An 18,973-nucleotide genomic window follows, 5' to 3' on the forward strand; every position below is an offset into this window, starting at 1 on the left:
CTCTCCCACTCACAGTGGTGAAAGATTTCCCATCACCCCCCCCCCCACCACCCAGCTCCATCTCTGAAGGGCACCCACCTGCTCCTTGAGCTCTGCCAGCTGACCGGACAGCTGTTTGACCAGACTCATGGTTGACTCCAGTTTCTCCTGCAGGTTCCGAATCTCGTTTTGCTCGCTGTCACCTTCATTGCTAACAAGGGACATGGCTCGCATCCGAGGAAACCAGTCCAAATTCTTCTCCTGAAAGCAAATAAATGTGCAGGAACAAGAGAATAAATATGGAAGGGAGCCTGAAGTTATGTAAAGAATGTTTAGAAGGGTTCATTATTATTAACATTTTGGAGAAGAAAATGGCAAGCATGGACAGAGGAGCCTGGTGGGCTACAGTTCATGGGGTCGCACAAAGTCGGTCACAACGGAGCAACTGAACACATTATTAACGTTCTCAGCACTTTCAAAGCAAAAGGTTACTCTTTCTGGCCAGGGGTGGGGAGAGGTTGAGGGTGGGAATGAAGTGAAGGTTCCACATTAGTCTTCATGAGCTGAGGGAAGATTTTAAATATTGGAATGAATTTCCTATGGTTTACCCTGGAGGTCCCAGGTAAAGCATTTAGGACAGCATCCTGCACCCTGTAGGCAACTAGTGAATCCTGATGAATGATGAGCTATGCATTGGAGGCTGAGAAGAGTAGATCCAAATGTGTGTGGGGACAGTAAAGGCCTGAGCTGTTTATCCTCCCTACCCGATCCATGCCCTGGAGCAGAGGAGAAAGGGGTGGTGGAATAGGAGATGATAAAAGGCATGTTTCAGTTCCAGGCGCCCACGCCCACTTACCTCCCACTTCCCCAAGACAGGCTCTGGGGAAGAGGGAAGCGGGAGGGCATGGCCCTGGGTTGGCCTGTCTGCTCCTTTTGGAAACATTTTATTACAGTGGGGATGGGGTTTTAGAGTTAGACTTCCCCAGAGGGCAACAGTGGGTGCCACTTCTGTTTTTCCAGGCTGAAAGTGTAGGGGTGTGTGTGTGTGTAAGTGTACGTGTGTGTGTGTGTGTTCCCTCCATTGTGGTAAAAACAGATGGTTACCACGATACTCACATCTCTTGAAAATTCTTCCTGATTGCCCAACATCATAGAATCTCTGTGAATTACTTGTATCCCATCTTTCAATCCTCAAGAAAGTTTCCCATTTTACAGATGAGGAATCGAGCAGTTCCAAGAGTTTAATTACCCTCATCACAAGCTAGGAATTGGCAGAAAAAGCTAGGGTTTGAAGGCAGGTTAGCCTTTTGGCTGGGTTTCCCTAGTGGCTCAGCAGTAAAGAATCCACTTGCGATACAAGGGACTCAGGTCTGATCCCTGGGTAGGGATCCAACACAGGACGGGACGGCAATCCACTCCCGTATTTTTTCCTGGAGAATCCCATGGACAGAGGAGCCTGACAGGCTACAGTCTGTGGGGTTGCAGAGTCAGACGTGACTGAGCATGCACACAAGGCTTTTAGCCACTGATCAGGAATCCCAGTCTATATTTACCTATTTCCTTAAATCACCTTCTCCCAGCATCCCTAGCAGTGACCTTCCTGCTTAAGATTCTTTCCACTCCAGAAAAGCCCACTGCAGTGGCTACAAAGGTGTCTGCCTAGCTGATGCCTAGAACAAGAGCCAGAAGAGTTCTTTCTCCCGCTAAGGGGAAAGGGGAAACGTCTGACCTTTGTACCTTGGCACTCCTGTCTAAATCTCATCTGGCCCTTCGGTTGGTTTCTTTGGTAGTTGTTAGTCAGAGAACAACACATTCTTTATAGTTCCTGACCCCCAATGGCAGTGGAAAGGGCTGATAAAGGATAGGATAAAATATTCAAGAGAGTTAAGCTGCATTTAAACAGCTGTAGCTAATTAGCATTTCAAAGGAGAATGGTAACTTATTCTGAGGTGCAGAGTGACAGCCAGATTTATTCGATTAGTGCTTCAACATCTATTGCCAGGTATTTAAAGATGAAAATCAGGTAAGATAAAATGTCTGCTCTCAAGGAGCTTGTGGCTTAGGACAGCCCTCCATGAAAAGTGGACTGGGTAATCTGCCTATCAAAATTCCCTGGGGTTGTTTGTAAAAATAGCAGATTTCAACCCCACCACCTCTTATGAAATCAGAACCTCCTAGGGGGCCTGCATGAATTGTAGGTGCACTAAAGTTTAAGAAGTCCGATCTATGGAGACATAGACGATTAACAAGAACCACTAGGGTAGTGGCAGATAAGGGAGATGGAGTGAAAAGGAAAGATCTGAAGTGGCTGGCATAAGAAACGGGAAAAGTGAAAAATGAAAGTGTTAGTCGCTCAGTTGTGTCCGACTCTGCAACCCCATGAACAGGTTCCTCCGTCCATGGGATTCTCTAGGCAAGAATACTGGAGTGGGTTGCCATTTCCTTCAACAGGAGATCTTCCGGACCCAGGAATCGAACCCAGGTATCCTGTCTTGCAGGCTGATTCTTTACCGTCTGAGCCACCGGGGAAGAGAAGCCAAATAGGGACCACTGAATGCTTGCAGGGCGGAGTGGGAAACCCTACCTTGGAATGACTCCATCAGAGATCAGGGATCACCAACAGCCCAGGCGGGTGTGCAGCTGAGGCCAAGAGCTGGACTGATACAAGATGGTGTGTCCCCCAGAAAGAGCATCAGAATGACAAAAGTATCAGGAAGCTAGGTATGTCAGCAGAGCAGTGGCTGGTGAGAGGAACACTAGTGTGTGGACTGATAGGAGGGATGGATAATAGACAATCCAGTGAACTCCAGTTCTCTTATCTATTTAGAATCTGTATTATCTACTGTACTATCTCTTATCTGAATTTTACAAATGCAGAAACTGAGGCTAGCAAGCACAAGCTGGAATCAAGACTGCCGGGAGAAATATCAATAACCTCAGACATGCAGATGACACCACTCTTATGGCAGAAAGCAAAGAAGAACTAAAGAGCCTCTTGATGAAAGTGAAAGAGGAGAATGAAAAAGTTGGCTTAAAACTCAACTTGCAGAAAATTAAGATCATGGCATCTGGTCCCATCACTTCAGGGGAAATAGATGGGGAAACAGTGGAAACAGTGACAGACTATTTTTTGGGCTCCAAAATTACTGCAGATGGTGACTGCAACCATGAAATTAAAAGACGCTTGCTCCTTGGAAGAAAAGTTATAACCAACCTAGACAGCATATTAAAAAGCAGAGACATTACTTTGCCAACAAAGGTCCATATAGTCAAAGCTATGGCTTTTCCAGGAGTCATGTATGGATGGGAGAGTTGGACTATAAAGAAAGCTGAGCACCGAAGAACTGATGTTTTTGAACTGTGGTGTTGGAGAAGATTCTTATACAACCAGTCCATCCTAAAGCAAATCAGTCCTGAATATTCACTGGAAGGACTGAAGCTGAAGCTGAAACTCCATTTCTTTGGCCACCTGATACAAAGAACTGACTCACTGGAAAAGACTCTGATGCTGGGAAAGACTGAAGGCGGGAGGAGAAGGGGACGAGAGAGGATGAGATGGTTGGATAGCATCCATGATCCAATGGACATGTGTTTGAGTAGACTCCAGGAGTTGCTGATGGACAGGGAGGCCTGGTGTGCTGCAGACCATGGGGTTGCAAAGAGTCGGACACAACTGAGCGACTGAACTGAACTGAACTGAGGCTAGCAAATTATTTTGCTGGAAGGCCAACCCAGACCTGTCTGTATCTAGGCCTTCTGGCCAGAAAGGAGACTGTGGACAGAAAGTTGAATATTAATAAGGTAGCATAACTTCAGGAAATAAAAATACTACAGTAAGAAAGTCTGAAATCTGATAAAATATCAGTGAATTTGAGGAGTTAGCATATCATGGGTATAGTTGGAGAACTCTAGTTGGAGAAGATGAAAAATTTCTGGAGATAGACAGTGGGGATGTTTGCATAACGATGTGAATGTATTGAACAGCACAAAACTTTACACATAAAATGGATTAAATGGGGCTTCCCTGGTGGTTCAGTGGCTAAGACTCCATGTTTACAATGCAGAGGGCCCGGGTTCAATCCCTGATCAGGGAACTAGATCCCACATACTGCAGATAAAAGCTCCCAAATGCCTTAACTAAAAAAAGAGTCTGTATGCCACAACGAACACTGAAGACCCTGCATGCTACAAGTAAGATCCAGGGCAGCCAAAAAAAAAAAAAGTTAAAATGATATGCATATGTATGCTCAGTCACTCAGCCATGTCCTACTCTTTGTGACGTCATGGACTGTAGCCCACCAGGCTCCTCTGCCCATGGGATTTCCCAGGCAAGAATACTGGAGTAGATTGCCATTTCCTTCTCCAGGGGATCTTCTGGACCCAGGGATCAAACCTGAGTCTCTGTGTCTCCTGCATTGGCAGGTGGATTCTTTACCACTAGTGCCACCTAGGAAGCCCAGGATGGGACAGAAAGGTGTGACAGCCTCAGATGGCTGGCTGGATCTGGGCTGAGGAGGTACCAGGAGACATGATGGAGGTGGCGAAAACCTCAGCTTTTAGAACGTTTCCTAGAGAAACAGAGACAAAACACTGTTCTAATACTTAGCTCATTGGAAAAGACCCCGCTGGTGGGAAAGATTGAGTGCAGGAGAAGTCGGCGATAGAGGATGAGATTGATAGATGGCATCAGCAACTCAATGGACATGAGTTTGAGCAAACTCCAGGACAGGAAGCAAACTCCAGGAAGACAGGGAAGCCTGGCATGTTGCAGTCCATGGGATTGCAAAGAGTTGGACACAACTGAGTGACTGAACAACGACAACAATGCTTAGCAAAGATAACATGGGTGAGATGGAAATTGCCTTCAAAGAAACTGCTATCATAGGTATCTCAGGGGCCAGGTCAGCTCAGTCCACAGTTTCTTGCTTTTGAGGAAACAAAAGCAGTTCTCAGGGGACCGCTGCCCCAGCCGGTTGGGCCACGGGACTCTTTTCCTTACACATTCTTTCTTCACTTGTTCCTTTGTTCATGTATTCATGGACTAATTCTTCCTTGTTGACCCTGTCTGTGCTAGGCACCGGGAGAACAATAGGGAGCCAAACCCAGTGCGATTCTTGTGCTGGTGGAATTGATAGTGATAGCCTAGGTGGAGGATAAGACTTCAATCAAAGATGGTGAAAATAATGACAAATCGGACTTAAGTGCTGAGGAGGAAAGTCACCTGGATCCACTGTCCTTTCTCCTAAGTTCCCCCAAATCATTCTCTCTTCTAACCATCTGGTTTCTCTCATCTGTCTTCCTTTCGCTGCCTGTATCTTTCTCTGTGTATGTTTGCTTGGTTCTCAGCCTTTTCTCCACTAATTTTATACTGTTTCAGTCCTCTTTTTCTCTGTATACCAACTGACTATAACCTGAAACTAAAATATAATGTGTCATTAAGATTTTTTTTTCATAATTGAATGCTTTCTGGTTCCTTTTCTTAATTTTTAGGAACCTGACTTGAATGCCTTGCATCTCACTAAAACAGCAAAAAATAAGCACCCTAAATTGATTATCTTTTGTCCTCTTTCTACAAAAAAGCCAGCCTTTTAAAAATAAATGTTCACAACTGATTTCTCCTAGTACAAAAAGTGTATTCTTTTCACCAAAAAGTAACTAAAATCCAAACAAGTTCTTAGAATAAACGCTGCACGTGGCTTTTCACAGAAAGTGGTTTCCAATGAAATACCCCAAGCTTCCTCTCTCTGCCCCAGTGTCACAAGGAGCAGCTTCCACAGGAGGCTCAGCCTGAGGAGGGCGAGAAAGGAAACCCTGGACTTTATTCTGAGCCAGAACCACAGGACAGGCACCCAGAACACTGGCTGGTTAACAAGATATCACTCACTCACCGTGTTGACTTGTAACATGCCTGCCATCTAACAAAGCAGTTTGATTTGATTTGTTATTTCTTGGTCACTCACATAGGTTATGTCCAGCCTGTGATCATGCTCATGGTTAGTAAATCCCCATGGTGACTTTGGTTAGTCTATATGACATCATTTCTTTGATTCACCAGGAATGAATATGTTTGACCGCAGGGTAGTATAAAGTTGGGAAGCTACAGATTAAGTGTTAGATTCTGAGGTTACAACGTACGATCCTAGAAACTTGGTGAGTGGAAAGCCGAAGCTTTTCAAAGGTACCAAAATGCAACTCCCAGAGATGAAGGGACAGAGAGCATGGCAGCCATGATCCTCTTGCTATCCCTAAATTTTAATAATAATGCATCTTCTTAGAAGACCAGAAGATGGATAGATAGGAGTGTGAAAACCTTTCAAGTCCTTTTAACAGTCAGATCAATTTGCTTTATTTAATTTTGTAGTTATTCAGTAAATGATTGGGTTGTCAGAGTCAGGCAGAGCTTATCTGTGCTGTCTTTATAATTTGTTCTTAAATGTGATACCCCATCTTCAGGAAAGAGGCCACACAATATCAAGGAAAAGGCACTGATCTAGGAGTCAGGACACCCGGGTTCTGATTTTAGTTCAACCAAAAATGAACTATGTGATAGAAGGAGGGTGGGGAGCCTTATTCTCCGAATCCAAATTTCCTCGTCTGTAAAACCAGAATGTTAACCCTGGGTGGTCTCTATGTCTCTTCCAACTCATCATTCCATGAGTTATGAATTCAAAACTTTAAAAATCAGATTGCTGAGACAAGCCCTAAGCTTGCCAACTGAGCAAACAGAAGCATAGCATTTAGGTTAGAAGCAACCTTGAAACCACATGACCCAAGCTCAGCACACTACAGATGCCCAGGCTGGATCCTAGAAAGTTTAAGTTTCCTTGAGGTCTCACAGCTGTTCCTCCATACTAAGTCCTTCAATTTAATGTAGTGGAACAGTTCTTACATAGTGTAACCTAGCCCTGCTGATGTTTAATCGACGACAGGCTCAAAAAAACATAGAGTGTAATGATTTCTCTCCGTATCACAATGAGATTGAAAAGTAGAATAAGATTGAGTTCAGTGAGCCAAACACTGGAGTAATTGTCTTATGTCTCTTTAATGTACATTAAATGATGCCTGGGACAAATTGGGAGTTTTGAATTAACAAATATATGCTGCTATATATAAGACAGATAAAAAACAAGGATCTACTGTATAGCACAGGGAACTGTATTTGATATCTTACAATAAACTATAATGGAAAAGAATCTGAAAACAATACATACATCTATCTCTCTCTCTATATATATAACTGAATCACTTTGCTGTATACCTGAAACACTGTGAATCAGTTCAGTTCAGTTCAGTCACTCAGTCATGTCCGACTCTTTGCGACCCCATGAATCGCAGCACGCCAGGCCTCCCTGTCCATCACCAACTCCCGGAGTTCACTCAGACTCACGTCCATCAAGTTGGTGATGCCATCCAGCCATCTCATCAACTATACTTTAATTTCAAAAAAATGTGAAAAAAAAAAGTTGCCTGCATGTAAGTTAAAGAGAATGCAAGCACTGTAGTTCTGTATCATAGTAATAATCCCATTTTTAGCTGCTTGGCAAGTGTCAGCCACTTAAGTCATGCTATGGCCAATACCCACAAAAATTCCATAAGGTTGAGACTGTTGCCAGCCCCATTTTACAGAAGACAACACTGAGACAGGAAGAGGATTAGTTACTGGCCAAGGCCACAGAGTGGTGGTAAATGGCTGGGCCAAGCTTTGGCCTCCACCCTAGGTGACTGGAGATCTTGTACTCTTTTCACTACCCTGGACTATTTCTCCATGTCCAATAGAGATGCCAAATGCTTAGCTTCTCAACTTGCCAGAGAAAACAGAGACTACCCAAGGGCTCAGTGGGCAAAGAATCCACCTACAGCGCAGGAGACACAGGAAACACGGGTTCGATCCCTGGATTGGGAAGATCTCCTGGAGGAAGAAAATGGCAGCCCACTCCAGTACTCTTCCCTGGAGAATCCGATGGACAGAGGAGCCTGGTGGGCTACAGTCCAAAGACTCACAAAGAGTTGGACACGACTGACCGACTAAGCATCCAGCACAGTGAGCATACATTTTATAACCTGAATTCCCCTGATGTTTCTTCTCGGGTAGGTAAAGATTTATTTATCGAAAATCAGAAATAAATGCTTTAGGCATTGTATCAGAAATGTAGATGCAGATACTGTGGAAATACACTGATTGACCCTTGACATTAGCTGCGGTTTTGCCGACTGCTCTGAAATATTGCTAATGAGAGGTACCACACTGAACGTACCATTGTACTGTGCTGTACTGGAATATTGATAAACCACTGTACGTGTATCCTCACCTCCACTTCCAGACTCTCTGTGCTTAATACATGCTGTCACAAGACCATTTGCAAAGGTTTTTCTTGGTTACCATCCTCTTCTAAGCCTTAAATTTACACTGCAGTTTCTATTCTAAAACTGTATGGGAAGCCTCCTAGGCTGAGGAGCATAACCATCTGCCCAAAGCCTCAGTGTGACCCACTACATTCCTCTCTTGGCACTTCTGGTTTGAAGATGTCAGCAGAAATGGCCCTCAAAAGGAACACCAGCAATGCTAATACTATCTACTCACTGGAAGGTCCCTGAGGGAAAGACACTATTCCTGCTTTCCTGGAACTTCACAGACCAAGGCCAATAATCTGGAAGAAGGATTCTTTTCTGAAGTCAAAATAATCATATGATTACTTCTGAAGTCAAAGTAATCACGTGGGTTAATGGGAAATGCATCATATAGCCCATGCCAGCCTCTGCTCCATGAAGGAGGGGCATGGCGGGCCTCCCACCCTCCGACCAATATGGCGGCTTTGCTGGCAGGTGAGACGTTGTCTCAAACCCTTAAGGAACACCCACAACACTGGCATTTGGACTTCTAGCTTTGTTCCTAGTGAACACCCCACCTGTATGTGACCAGAGTTGCTTAATCTGGACAACAAAAAGGCTGATTCTCACAGGGCTTTGCACACAGACCCTGAGTTAAAAGGAAGGAAGGATGAGCTGGGAAACACACTCTTGTCTGACAGACACCGGGGACTGTCGGTGAAAGAAAGGATCCAGCTGTGTCCTTTGAAACTAAAACGCTATTCTTGGATTGATAAATAAATGAGAACCTTGTCAACTAATTCTAAAAAAAAAAGGGAGGGAGTAAGAGTAAAAATTTTGCTGTGTGAGAAAAATAGCACATTCCAGGCCTGGAAGATTCATTTGCCACCCTTTCTTAACTGTATCTTCCTTCTGTCTCTGTTTATTCTGTTCTGTATCGTCCTTCTGCAACTGAGTTCCTGAAACTCTGGCAGAGTACCCTATATGGGTGGCTTGAGAAATTTAAAATATGTCAGTTATTCAAAGCGAATCTGTATTGAAAGTTTTTGCAAAGCAACAAACTCCTTTACAGCGTCATGTTCAAACTTTGAAATAGTCTACAAATTGAAAGGTGTGGACCTCATGTTTGCATTGTGTATGTGAAAGTGGTTTGAACCTTACAAGGTGGAGATGTAGATGTGTGTTGTGTCAGTCCTGTCTGACTCTTTGCGACCCCATGCACTATAGCCCACCAGGCTCCTCTGTCCATGGGATTTTCCAAACAAGAATACTGGAGTGGGTTGCCACTTCCTCCTCCAGAGGATCTTCCCAACCCAGGGATCCAACTCACATCTCTTGCATCTCCTGACATTGGCAGGAGGATTCTTTACCACTAGCACCACCTGGGAAGCCCTGAACCTTACAAAGCAAGGTACAAACGTCAAAGATCCTTGGACTGCTGAACAGACTGCACAGAGGCAGGAATCTGTCCCTTAGAGGCATTTGACAAAGGCTGAAAAGCAAGAGACCTTGACATCCCTGCAGGGCTCCTGCCTGACCCCTTTCCATGGCCCTGCCTCCAGGGGGCTGCTGGTGTGGGAGCCCTCCAGGGACAAGGCCTGCTTTATTCAGGCCCTGCTCCTAAGGTCAGTGAAAGAAGTAGGTCCAGCAGAAGTACCACCGAAAGAGGGATGGTGGAATGAAAATGACTTAACAGGCTACTGCTCTTGGCAGGGCCCCAAGCTGGTAGTCAAAGTCTCAGCTGGGTGGGACTGGACACAGGTCCAGTTTCATAGTCCCCTTGTTTTATATGCAGCATCACCACGGTGGGAGCGGCTGGCCCATGCCCAGCACAGGGGGTGCAGGAAGGCACTGCTCATGGCCTGGCAGGCTCAGCTTCTGTGGCAATGAAACCCTGAATGCCCACCTTCTGTGGCTTCCTCACCTTCAGAGCCAGAGCAAAGCAAGTGAGTATGGACCTCATCAGCTGCAAAGAGGGTTAAAACAGTTCAACCAATGTTTACAGAAGAGAGTCAGAAAAAGTGCTGGACTCAAGTTTCAGACTCATGGGTTGAGATTTCTGTTCTTAAACATTTCCAGACTGGTTAAAAAAAAAAAAAAAAAAAGCTTTTTAGGGTGCTGGTTAAAAAAAAAAAAAAAAAAAAACCAGTTGCTTAGTCATGTCCACCAGGCTCCTCTGTCCATGGAATTCTCCAGACAAGAATACTGGAGTGGGCTGCCATTTCCTCCTCCAGGGGATCTTCCGGACCCAGGGATAGAACCTGGGTGTCCCGCTTTACAGGCAGATTCTTTACTGTCTGATTTGGTAAAGTCAGCCATTCATGGGGACCTCGACCTCCTGCAACGGGCAAGAGGCACTGCACGTACTAGGCCAACCCAGAGGTCACTGCCTGAGGGTGGTCTACATGCTGGATGGTGGGCTCCAGCTGCTTGGGGGTTGAGAGAACTGTGATTGCCAAGGCCCATCTATCCCAGCAACCTGAAAAGGCACTGATTTTGAAAAGCAGGGCTCTCAGTGGTAACCTGGAATAGGTTATCATCTGATGATATCGCAAAGCTTGTGTCCCTGGGAGTGAGCAGTAAATGTCATCACTGACAGCAGGAAGGACCATGACCAGAGCCCAGGGCCCCGGGGCACCCACCTTGCTTCCTAGCCCGATCCTACTCCCTCTCTGCTTCCCAGGGCTCCCTCTTAGCCGTATCATGTCTGTCCACAATCGCAGGGCAGTGGCTGTGCTCAAACTGAAAGTGCTCGTGGATTTTCTTTTGGTCTCAGACTTCCCACCTCTGATGCAGCTAACCATGGCCCTCGGGTGTCTACACAACGCAACAGCTACATCCACAAATGGAGGAGCTCTGATCTGCTCCCAGACATCAGGGCACCCAAGGAAGCAGCTACACTGAGAAGAGACAGTGGTCCATGGCTGGGAGGGCTGAGAGGGCCCCAGACCCAACACAGCTTAGGGCAGCTGGGAGCTACAGTTCTCTTGTCAGTATCCCCTATTGCTAGGTCAGGAACATCAATGGGCAGAAGGGCTCTGGTTGCAGGAGCAGCTGTGATCTTAGGGCTTCTGGAGGTGATGGACCCTACCTTGAGCAGCAACCAGGTGGGCAATCACTCAGAGAGAGAGGAGGGGAGTCCAGCACCCAGAGCTGCTTTAAGCACTGGCCAGCTGATCCCGAGATACACAAGAGCCCCAGAAGCAGGGACTGAAACAGTCAAAGGTCTGAGGATGCAGTGATGGGAGGCTTGTCTGCCAACTGGCTGTGAGTGATCAAGGAATCGAAGGGCCTGCCTGATATCCTCCTAGGTTCCTCTTGCTGGTTTTCCTAGAGAAGTGTTAAGTGGGAGGCATTCTGACCACAAAGGAAAAGTAAACAAATAAGAAAAGCTTGTGTAACAGAGGAAACTGTCCTCGTCAGGGACACTGGGCAGCTCCAAAGTCCTACCTGTGGGCTTTCTCAGAGCAGGTCATTTCCCTTCTTGTTTGTGGTTTTCTTTTTGTGTCAGTTCAAAACTCCACTTTATCAATATTTTTATTCTTGGAACTTTAACCCTTTCTTCGTCTTATTATTTGTTAATTTCCATATTGATTCTCATAAGTTACTCTCTCAGCCTTTTTATCAAAGAATATATTTACTTTCTTCTGCAAATAATCTCAAGTACAAGCATTTGCAAATCTCACTGGGACACAAGAAAACTGGAGATTTCTTCATGGTGAGATTGGGGCAAAGTATTCTGAACAGAGTATTGAATACTCCAGTGGTCATCTGTCCAACTTCTGGCTGCCTAACACCTGCTGCCTCCTGTGCCTGAGGAAACCGCTACTGGGGGTCATGATGGGAGGCTGGGTCCAGCGTCCTGCTCTGGAAGCTGAAAAGGCTGATGCCCGTCTGTCCTCTCTCAGGCAGTCAGAGTGCAGTCATATGACTTACGAGTGCCCACTAGTTGCTCCTGCTTGAGATTTGGATGTGGAACAAGAGCTAGCAAGAAGAATTCTTTTTGTTCACAGTGGGTGAAAGAGTGACTTCTGGTTGTGAGGACACCATTCGTGCCAAGGCCGACTTCCAGGACACTGCAACACGGCAGCAGCATCTTCCCTCCAGCCAGCCTGGCCCAACCTGGGACTTTGTGGCGGTTCACTTGGTCTGGATTGTGCCCAGGTGGGCCTGGTTGTCACTTTCCTCTTAATTCTGTGCATCCCTTCCACAAATCAGTTGTTACTGTTTAAAGACTCTTGATGGGTGCAAGTGTCAAGGGACCTATAGGACCAGGTGCTAATTTAACACTGGCAAATTCTGTCCAGAATAAAGATGATAAAATTTTACAGTGACTAAGGTCCTTATCTAAGTCACAAGTGTGTGTGCTTAGTCGCTCAGTCTTGTCTGACTCTTTGCAACCCCATGGACTGTAGCCCACCAGGCTCCCCTGTTCATGGGGATTCTCCAGGCAAGAATACTGGGGAAGGGGTTGCCATACCCTCCTCCAAGGGATCTTCCCAACTCAGGATTGAACCCAAGTCTCCTGCATTGCAGGAGGATTATTTACCAGTTGAGCTACCTGGGAAGCCCAAGAATACTGGAGTGGGTAGCCTATCCCTTCTCTAGGGGATCTTCCCAACCCAGGAGTTGAACCGGGGTCTCCTGCATTACAGGTGAATTCTTTACCAGCTGAGCTACCAGGGAAACCCTATCTAAGTCATACAGCTAACTAGTTATTATATAATAATTGTATTTAATAATATCATAGCTATGGGAGAATTACCATCATACCATAAATAAAATATCATAATCATATCATAATATCATGTCATACATAATTAATATTACTGATTAATTATGGGATCATCACTCAGAGAATTCATAAAGTGTTTAGTTTATAAGCCCTTTAGAGGGCAGTATTTCTTTCTGATGTCTTTTGCATCTTCCATTTCTATGTCCTTGGCACTAGATACCTATTGCTGGTAAAACAGATGGATGATAAGGAGTTGCTGTATACAGTGCAGATGAACATAAGTAAACACAGAAACCTGAATTTTTCAATAAGACATATTATTATTATAAATGGTTCCCCTTCCTTTTTGTTTTTTATTCATCCAAACCAAAAAGACCTCCTTCCTCTTTCTTCAAACGTATTTAATGAGCACCTGCCATGTAGTCAATACCGTTCTAAGCTCTGGGTAAAGCAAATGAGCAGCTCAGAAAGGACCCATTTCCATTCTAATGAAAGGTGAATGAGAGGATGAAGACGATAACAAATGAAAATAATTTCAGATAAGGGTAAGTACTATGAATAAAATCGTGGTTTGAAGCATTCTCTTTAGAGAATAGGGGGCTACTGTGGATTGAACTGGCTGTAAAGGGTGCTCTGAACTAATGGGTCAGAGTTTCAGGCAGAAGCAACACTCTGCAAAGGTCCCAAGGTTCGAAATGAGGCTGGCATATCTGGAGAACAACAACAACAAAAACCAAAACGAAACTAGTGTGCTACCAAGGGAGAGATAGAGAGAAGTAAGAGAGAAGGTGCCAGAGGGGGACAGGGGCCAGTTATGGAGAGGCCTGGAGGTGGTGGGAGCCGAGGAGAATTTTGACTCCTAACCGTGGAATGGCATTTCCTGGTTTGCAGCAAACACATACACACATACACATGCATTCAACACACACATACACATTCAACACACATATACACATTCAACACACACACAAAAGTTAAACAGAACATTTTGGCTGCTGCATGAAGAACAGACATGGGAGACTTCCATTTGGAGAGCACCATCTCCAGGTGGGCATTCTTGGGGGCTTTGGCAAGGGGGTGGGCAGGAGTAGGGCACAGGGAAGTGCTTCCACAATACTGTCAGCCCCCAGGGGGCCTTTGAAGGCAGCCACTGAGTGTTTGGAAATGCATACTTGACAGGCAACACCTTTCCTGGAGGATAAGAGTGCATTCAAAGAGCTCAAAATATTTGGTTTGCAAGATTAATGTGAATAGGTAGACTGGACAATTCAGCCCCTAAATGGATTATTGGGTCAGAACTTCACAGCTGTTCTCCCACAGGAGAGAGCTGGGTTGTGCCATTGTGCCCATCCCTGAGTTCAGTGACACCACATTGGCAGCCTGAAATCAGCCATGGCGGGAGTAATTACACCAGGGAAATGGGCAATGCTACTACCATGGCATTCCTGGTACCCCCAAACTGGTCGTTAAACATTAGTACAGTACTAGAACGTCTCTTATTAATAGAGATGGAGGAAGCCTTAAAGACAGTTTAAATTAAACCACTAATTCCAAAGTCACAAACCAGAAGATCATGGCAGAACCAAGGTGACAACTCCTGATACCGAGTTGGCCAAAAATTTTGTTTGGATTTTTCTGTAACATCATACAAAAATCCCCAAAAAACTTTTTGGCCAACCCAATATATCAACTTCAGGAGATGCTACCAACTGAATTCTTAGTTTACAGGGTTCATATAAGTGCCATTTTTTTTTCCTTACTGACTTTTCTTTTTTGATTTTAAAGAACCGGATGATCTTAATCTAAACATACTTCTCATTTTCATAACTGAGGAGAGTAATATCCAAAGTACATATATAAATACAGAACAACAAAGATTCAGGCAAAAAGCTTAATCTATGAATGCCGTAAACTAAAAATTCAGCTGGTGACGTCTCCTTAAGTCAAGAGACTTTTAAGGTCAGGGATTTCTTTGATGTGTTGGGTTGGTTAAAAAGTCTGTACGATGTTACAGAAAAATGCTGAATAACATGTAGTGACATAAGCAGTAAAATGTAGATCAAAGCACCTTTTTCTGATATTTTGACAGGACTCTCCAGAAACTTTGCTCAAATATCATCATTCATTTCCACTGTACATGATTTAATATGAAGTAAATTAAGAATAATACATTTATTTTTAAAAATAATAGTCAATTTATAAGTAGAGCTCAGGGGAAGTTTTATGGAGACACACATATAAAATGTCTATACAGAAAACCTAGAGAAAAAACATTCCCAGAAATTCTTTTACACCAGAGTCAAAGGCAACACAATAAAAAATGGAATTAAAATCTGTTTTAGTAACTCCATCTGTTACTGTGTGAACTTCACGGTCTTTCATACCTCATGTACATGTATCACATATATGTATGTGTACATGTATATATACATATGGGCTTCCCCGGCGGCTCAGCGGTAAAGAATCCGCCTGCAATGTAGAAGATGTGGGTTCGATCCCTGGGTCAGGAAGATCCCCTGAAGGAGGGTACAGCAACCCACTCTAGTATTTCTCCCTGGAGAACCCCTTGGACAGAGGAGCCTGGTGGGCTACAGTCCATAGGGTCAAAAAGAGTCAGACATGATGGAAGTGACTGAGCACCACATGTGTATATACACAGCACATACAGGTTTGTCTGAAACAAACAAAAAAATGAGTAAATCTTTGAAAAGACCACTTAAATTCCTCCTCTGGAAAAAAAAAAAAAAGAATGTCCTTTCTGCCCCCACGAAAATAAGCTATATAATGAATTGTCACCAAATCTCAAAATCACACACAAAAGCAATGAAGGGTCCAGCACATGGTTATCACTGCAGGGCTTCACCTGTCATAATTTGATTAGAATGAGTTTGCAGTTGGCCAGCTCACCAGCTGACGTTCTTATACTAGCCTGTAATATGAAGACATTTTTATCAAATTGTGCTTTTAACTGGCTTGGTTTATTGCAAAGTCTTTTTCCTTGTCTTCAAAATACTACCAAAGCAAAGGAAAAGAGTTAGTGGTCCTTAAGTGTGTCTGTCTTGGGCTAGCAGCCTTAACATCAAATGGGAAACAGAAGTGCAGATTCTCAGGCCGCAACCCAGACTTGCAGAATCAGGTGCTCTAAGGTTGGGGCCCAGTAATCTATGCTTTAACAAGCCCTCTGGGTAATGCTGATGTGTACTACAGACTGAGAATAACCGCTTTAAATAATTCAAGACCTAACCAGTAATATCATCACTAAGTACTGGATGAACCTTAACGAAAATCCTTAACTGTATTCCTGTACATAGTGAGTAATCAAACAATTTGTAGGCTAAATAGGGACACATTTGGGCTTGAAAGGAGTGTTATTAAAAATTCTGCAGAGACAATGGCATAACCAGAATCATTCCCATCAAAACTATGGTCCCTCTTGTTTCCATGAAAACTGAGACTATCATTTATAGTATCTGGGCCAATCTGTTAGGAGAATGAAAGAGTTCCATATCTGGGCAGTCTGGAGATAAGAAAACTGCATTTATGAAGCTTCCCTGGCGGCTCAATGGTGAAGGATCGCCTGCCAACAGGAGACCGGGTTTGATCCCTGGTCCAGGAAGATTCCACAGGCCCCAGAGCAACTAAGCCTGTGCACCACAGCTACCGAAGCCCACGCACCCAGAGCCTGTGCTCGGCAACAAGAGACCACATGAGGAGCCCGCATGCTGCAATGAAGAGTGGCCCCTGCACACTGTAACTAGAGAAAGCCTGCGTGTAGCAACGGAGACCCAGCTCAGCTTCCATAAACAGAGCTACACAAAAAAGACACTGCACTTATGGACATAAATTGCTGAAAGGATATTTGTGAGATATTATCTACTATGAAGTCATATTTAGGTCACTTGTAAATTGCCTATAAAAATGGGTTTTGATACATTCTCATGGGAGTTGTCCATGCCTGCCTCGCTCATTTCATTATTTCCCATTCTCTTTCTTTTTTAAAGTGGATGGATATTAATAAGTCCCTGAAATCTCTCTTCGATGCCAATGAACTTCTGCTAAAAAAATCCAAATTTGTTTCTTTAGTTTTTATCATCATTGGCCTCTCTATCAGTCCCTGAATTGTTTAAAAAATCTATCATGAAGAGCTTCAGCATGGTCACAATCAAGATCGGGAGTGGCCTTTCATAGGTCAGTCTCTAAGCACAACAGAATTAAAAACACTTTCTAACACCATACACAAAAATAAACTCAAAATGGATTAAAGATCTAAATGTAAGGCCAGAAACTATAAAACTCCTAGAGGAGAACATAGGCAAAACACTCTCTGACATAAATCACAGCAGGATCCTCTATGACCCACCTCCCGGAATACTGGAAATAAAAGCAAAAATAAACAAATGGGATCTAATTAAAATTAAAAGCTTCTGCACAACAAAGGAAACTATAATCAAGGTGAAAAGACAGCCTTCAGAATAGGAGAAAATAATAGCAAATGAAGCAACTGACAAACAACTGATCTCAAAAATATACAAGCAACTCCTGCAGCTCAATTCCAGAGAAATAAACGACCCAATCAAAAAATGGGCCAAAGAACTAAACAGACATTTCTCCAAAGAAGACATACGGATGGCTAACAAACACATGAAAATATGCTCAACATCACTCATTATCAGAGAAATGTAAATCAAGACCACAATGAGGTACCATTTCACATCAGTCAGAATGGCTGTGATCCAAAAGTCTACAAGCAATAAATGCTGGAGAGGGTGTGGAAAAAAGGGAACACTTTTACTCTGTTGGTGGGAATGCAAACTAGTACAGCCACTATGGCGAACAGTGTGGAGATTCCTTAAAAAACTGGAAATAGAACTGCCTTATGACCCAGCAATCCCACTGCTGTGCATACACACTGAGGAAACCAGAATTGAAAGAGACACATGTACCCCAATGTTCATCGCAGCACTGTTTATAATAGTCAGGACATGGAAGCAACCTAGATGTCTATCAGCAGATGAATGGATAAGAAAGCTGTGGCACATATACACAATGGAGTATTACTCAGCCATTAAAAAGAATACATTTGAATCAGTTCTAAAGAGGTGGATGAAACTGGAGCCGATCATACAGAGTGAAGTAAGCCAGAAAGAAAAACACCAATACAGTATACTAACACATATATATGGAATTTAGAAAGATGGTAATGATAACCCTGTATGTGAGACAGCAAAAGAGACACAGATGTATAGAACAAACTTTTGGACTCTGTGGGAGACGGAGAGGGTGGGATGATTTGGGAGAATGGCATTGAAACATATATAGTATCATGTAAGAAATGAATCGCCAGTCTAGGTTTGATGCAGGATATAGGATGCTTGGGGCTGGTGCACTGGGATGACCCAGAGTGATGGTATGGGGAGGGAGGTGGGAGGGGGGTTCAGGATTGGGAACTCATGTACACCCGTGGTGGATTCATGTTGACGTATGGCAAAACCAATACAGTATTGTAAAGTAAAATAAAATAAAATAAATAATAAAATAAAAAAATAAAAACAAAAACAAACAAATGGGACCTAATCAAACGTACAAGATTTTGCACAGCAAAGGAAACCATAGCAAAATGAAAAGACAACCTATGGAATGGGAGTAAATATTTACCAGTGATGCAACAGACAAGGGCTTAGTCTCCAAAATACATAAACAGCTCATACAACTCAACAACAAAAAACCAAACAACCCAATTGAAAGACGGGCAGAAGACCTTAATAGACAGTTTTCCAAAGAAGACATACAGATGTCCAATAGGCACATCACAAGATGGTCAACATCACTAATTATTAGAGAGATTACAGATTAAAACTATAATGAGGTACCACTTCACACCAATCAGAATGACCATCATTAAAAGATCTACAAATAACAAATGTTGAGAAA

At 43.8% G+C, this 18,973-nt stretch overlaps 1 protein-coding gene across 1 annotated transcript in view; it reads right to left on the bottom strand.

Moving 5' to 3' along the window:
* The window catches only part of ITPR2 (inositol 1,4,5-trisphosphate receptor type 2), a 594,002-nt gene that overhangs the window by 5,231 nt on the left and 569,798 nt on the right, over positions 1 to 18,973 (bottom strand). The window contains exon 56 of the mRNA XM_040234592.1: positions 79 to 240. Coding sequence (XP_040090526.1) covers positions 79 to 240 — 162 coding nt within the window. The remainder of the gene's footprint in view (positions 1 to 78; positions 241 to 18,973) is intronic.

Source organism: Oryx dammah, unplaced genomic scaffold (assembly GCF_014754425.2).
Source record: "Oryx dammah isolate SB20612 unplaced genomic scaffold, SCBI_Odam_1.1 HiC_scaffold_29, whole genome shotgun sequence".
NCBI classification, from domain to species: domain Eukaryota; kingdom Metazoa; phylum Chordata; class Mammalia; order Artiodactyla; family Bovidae; genus Oryx; species Oryx dammah.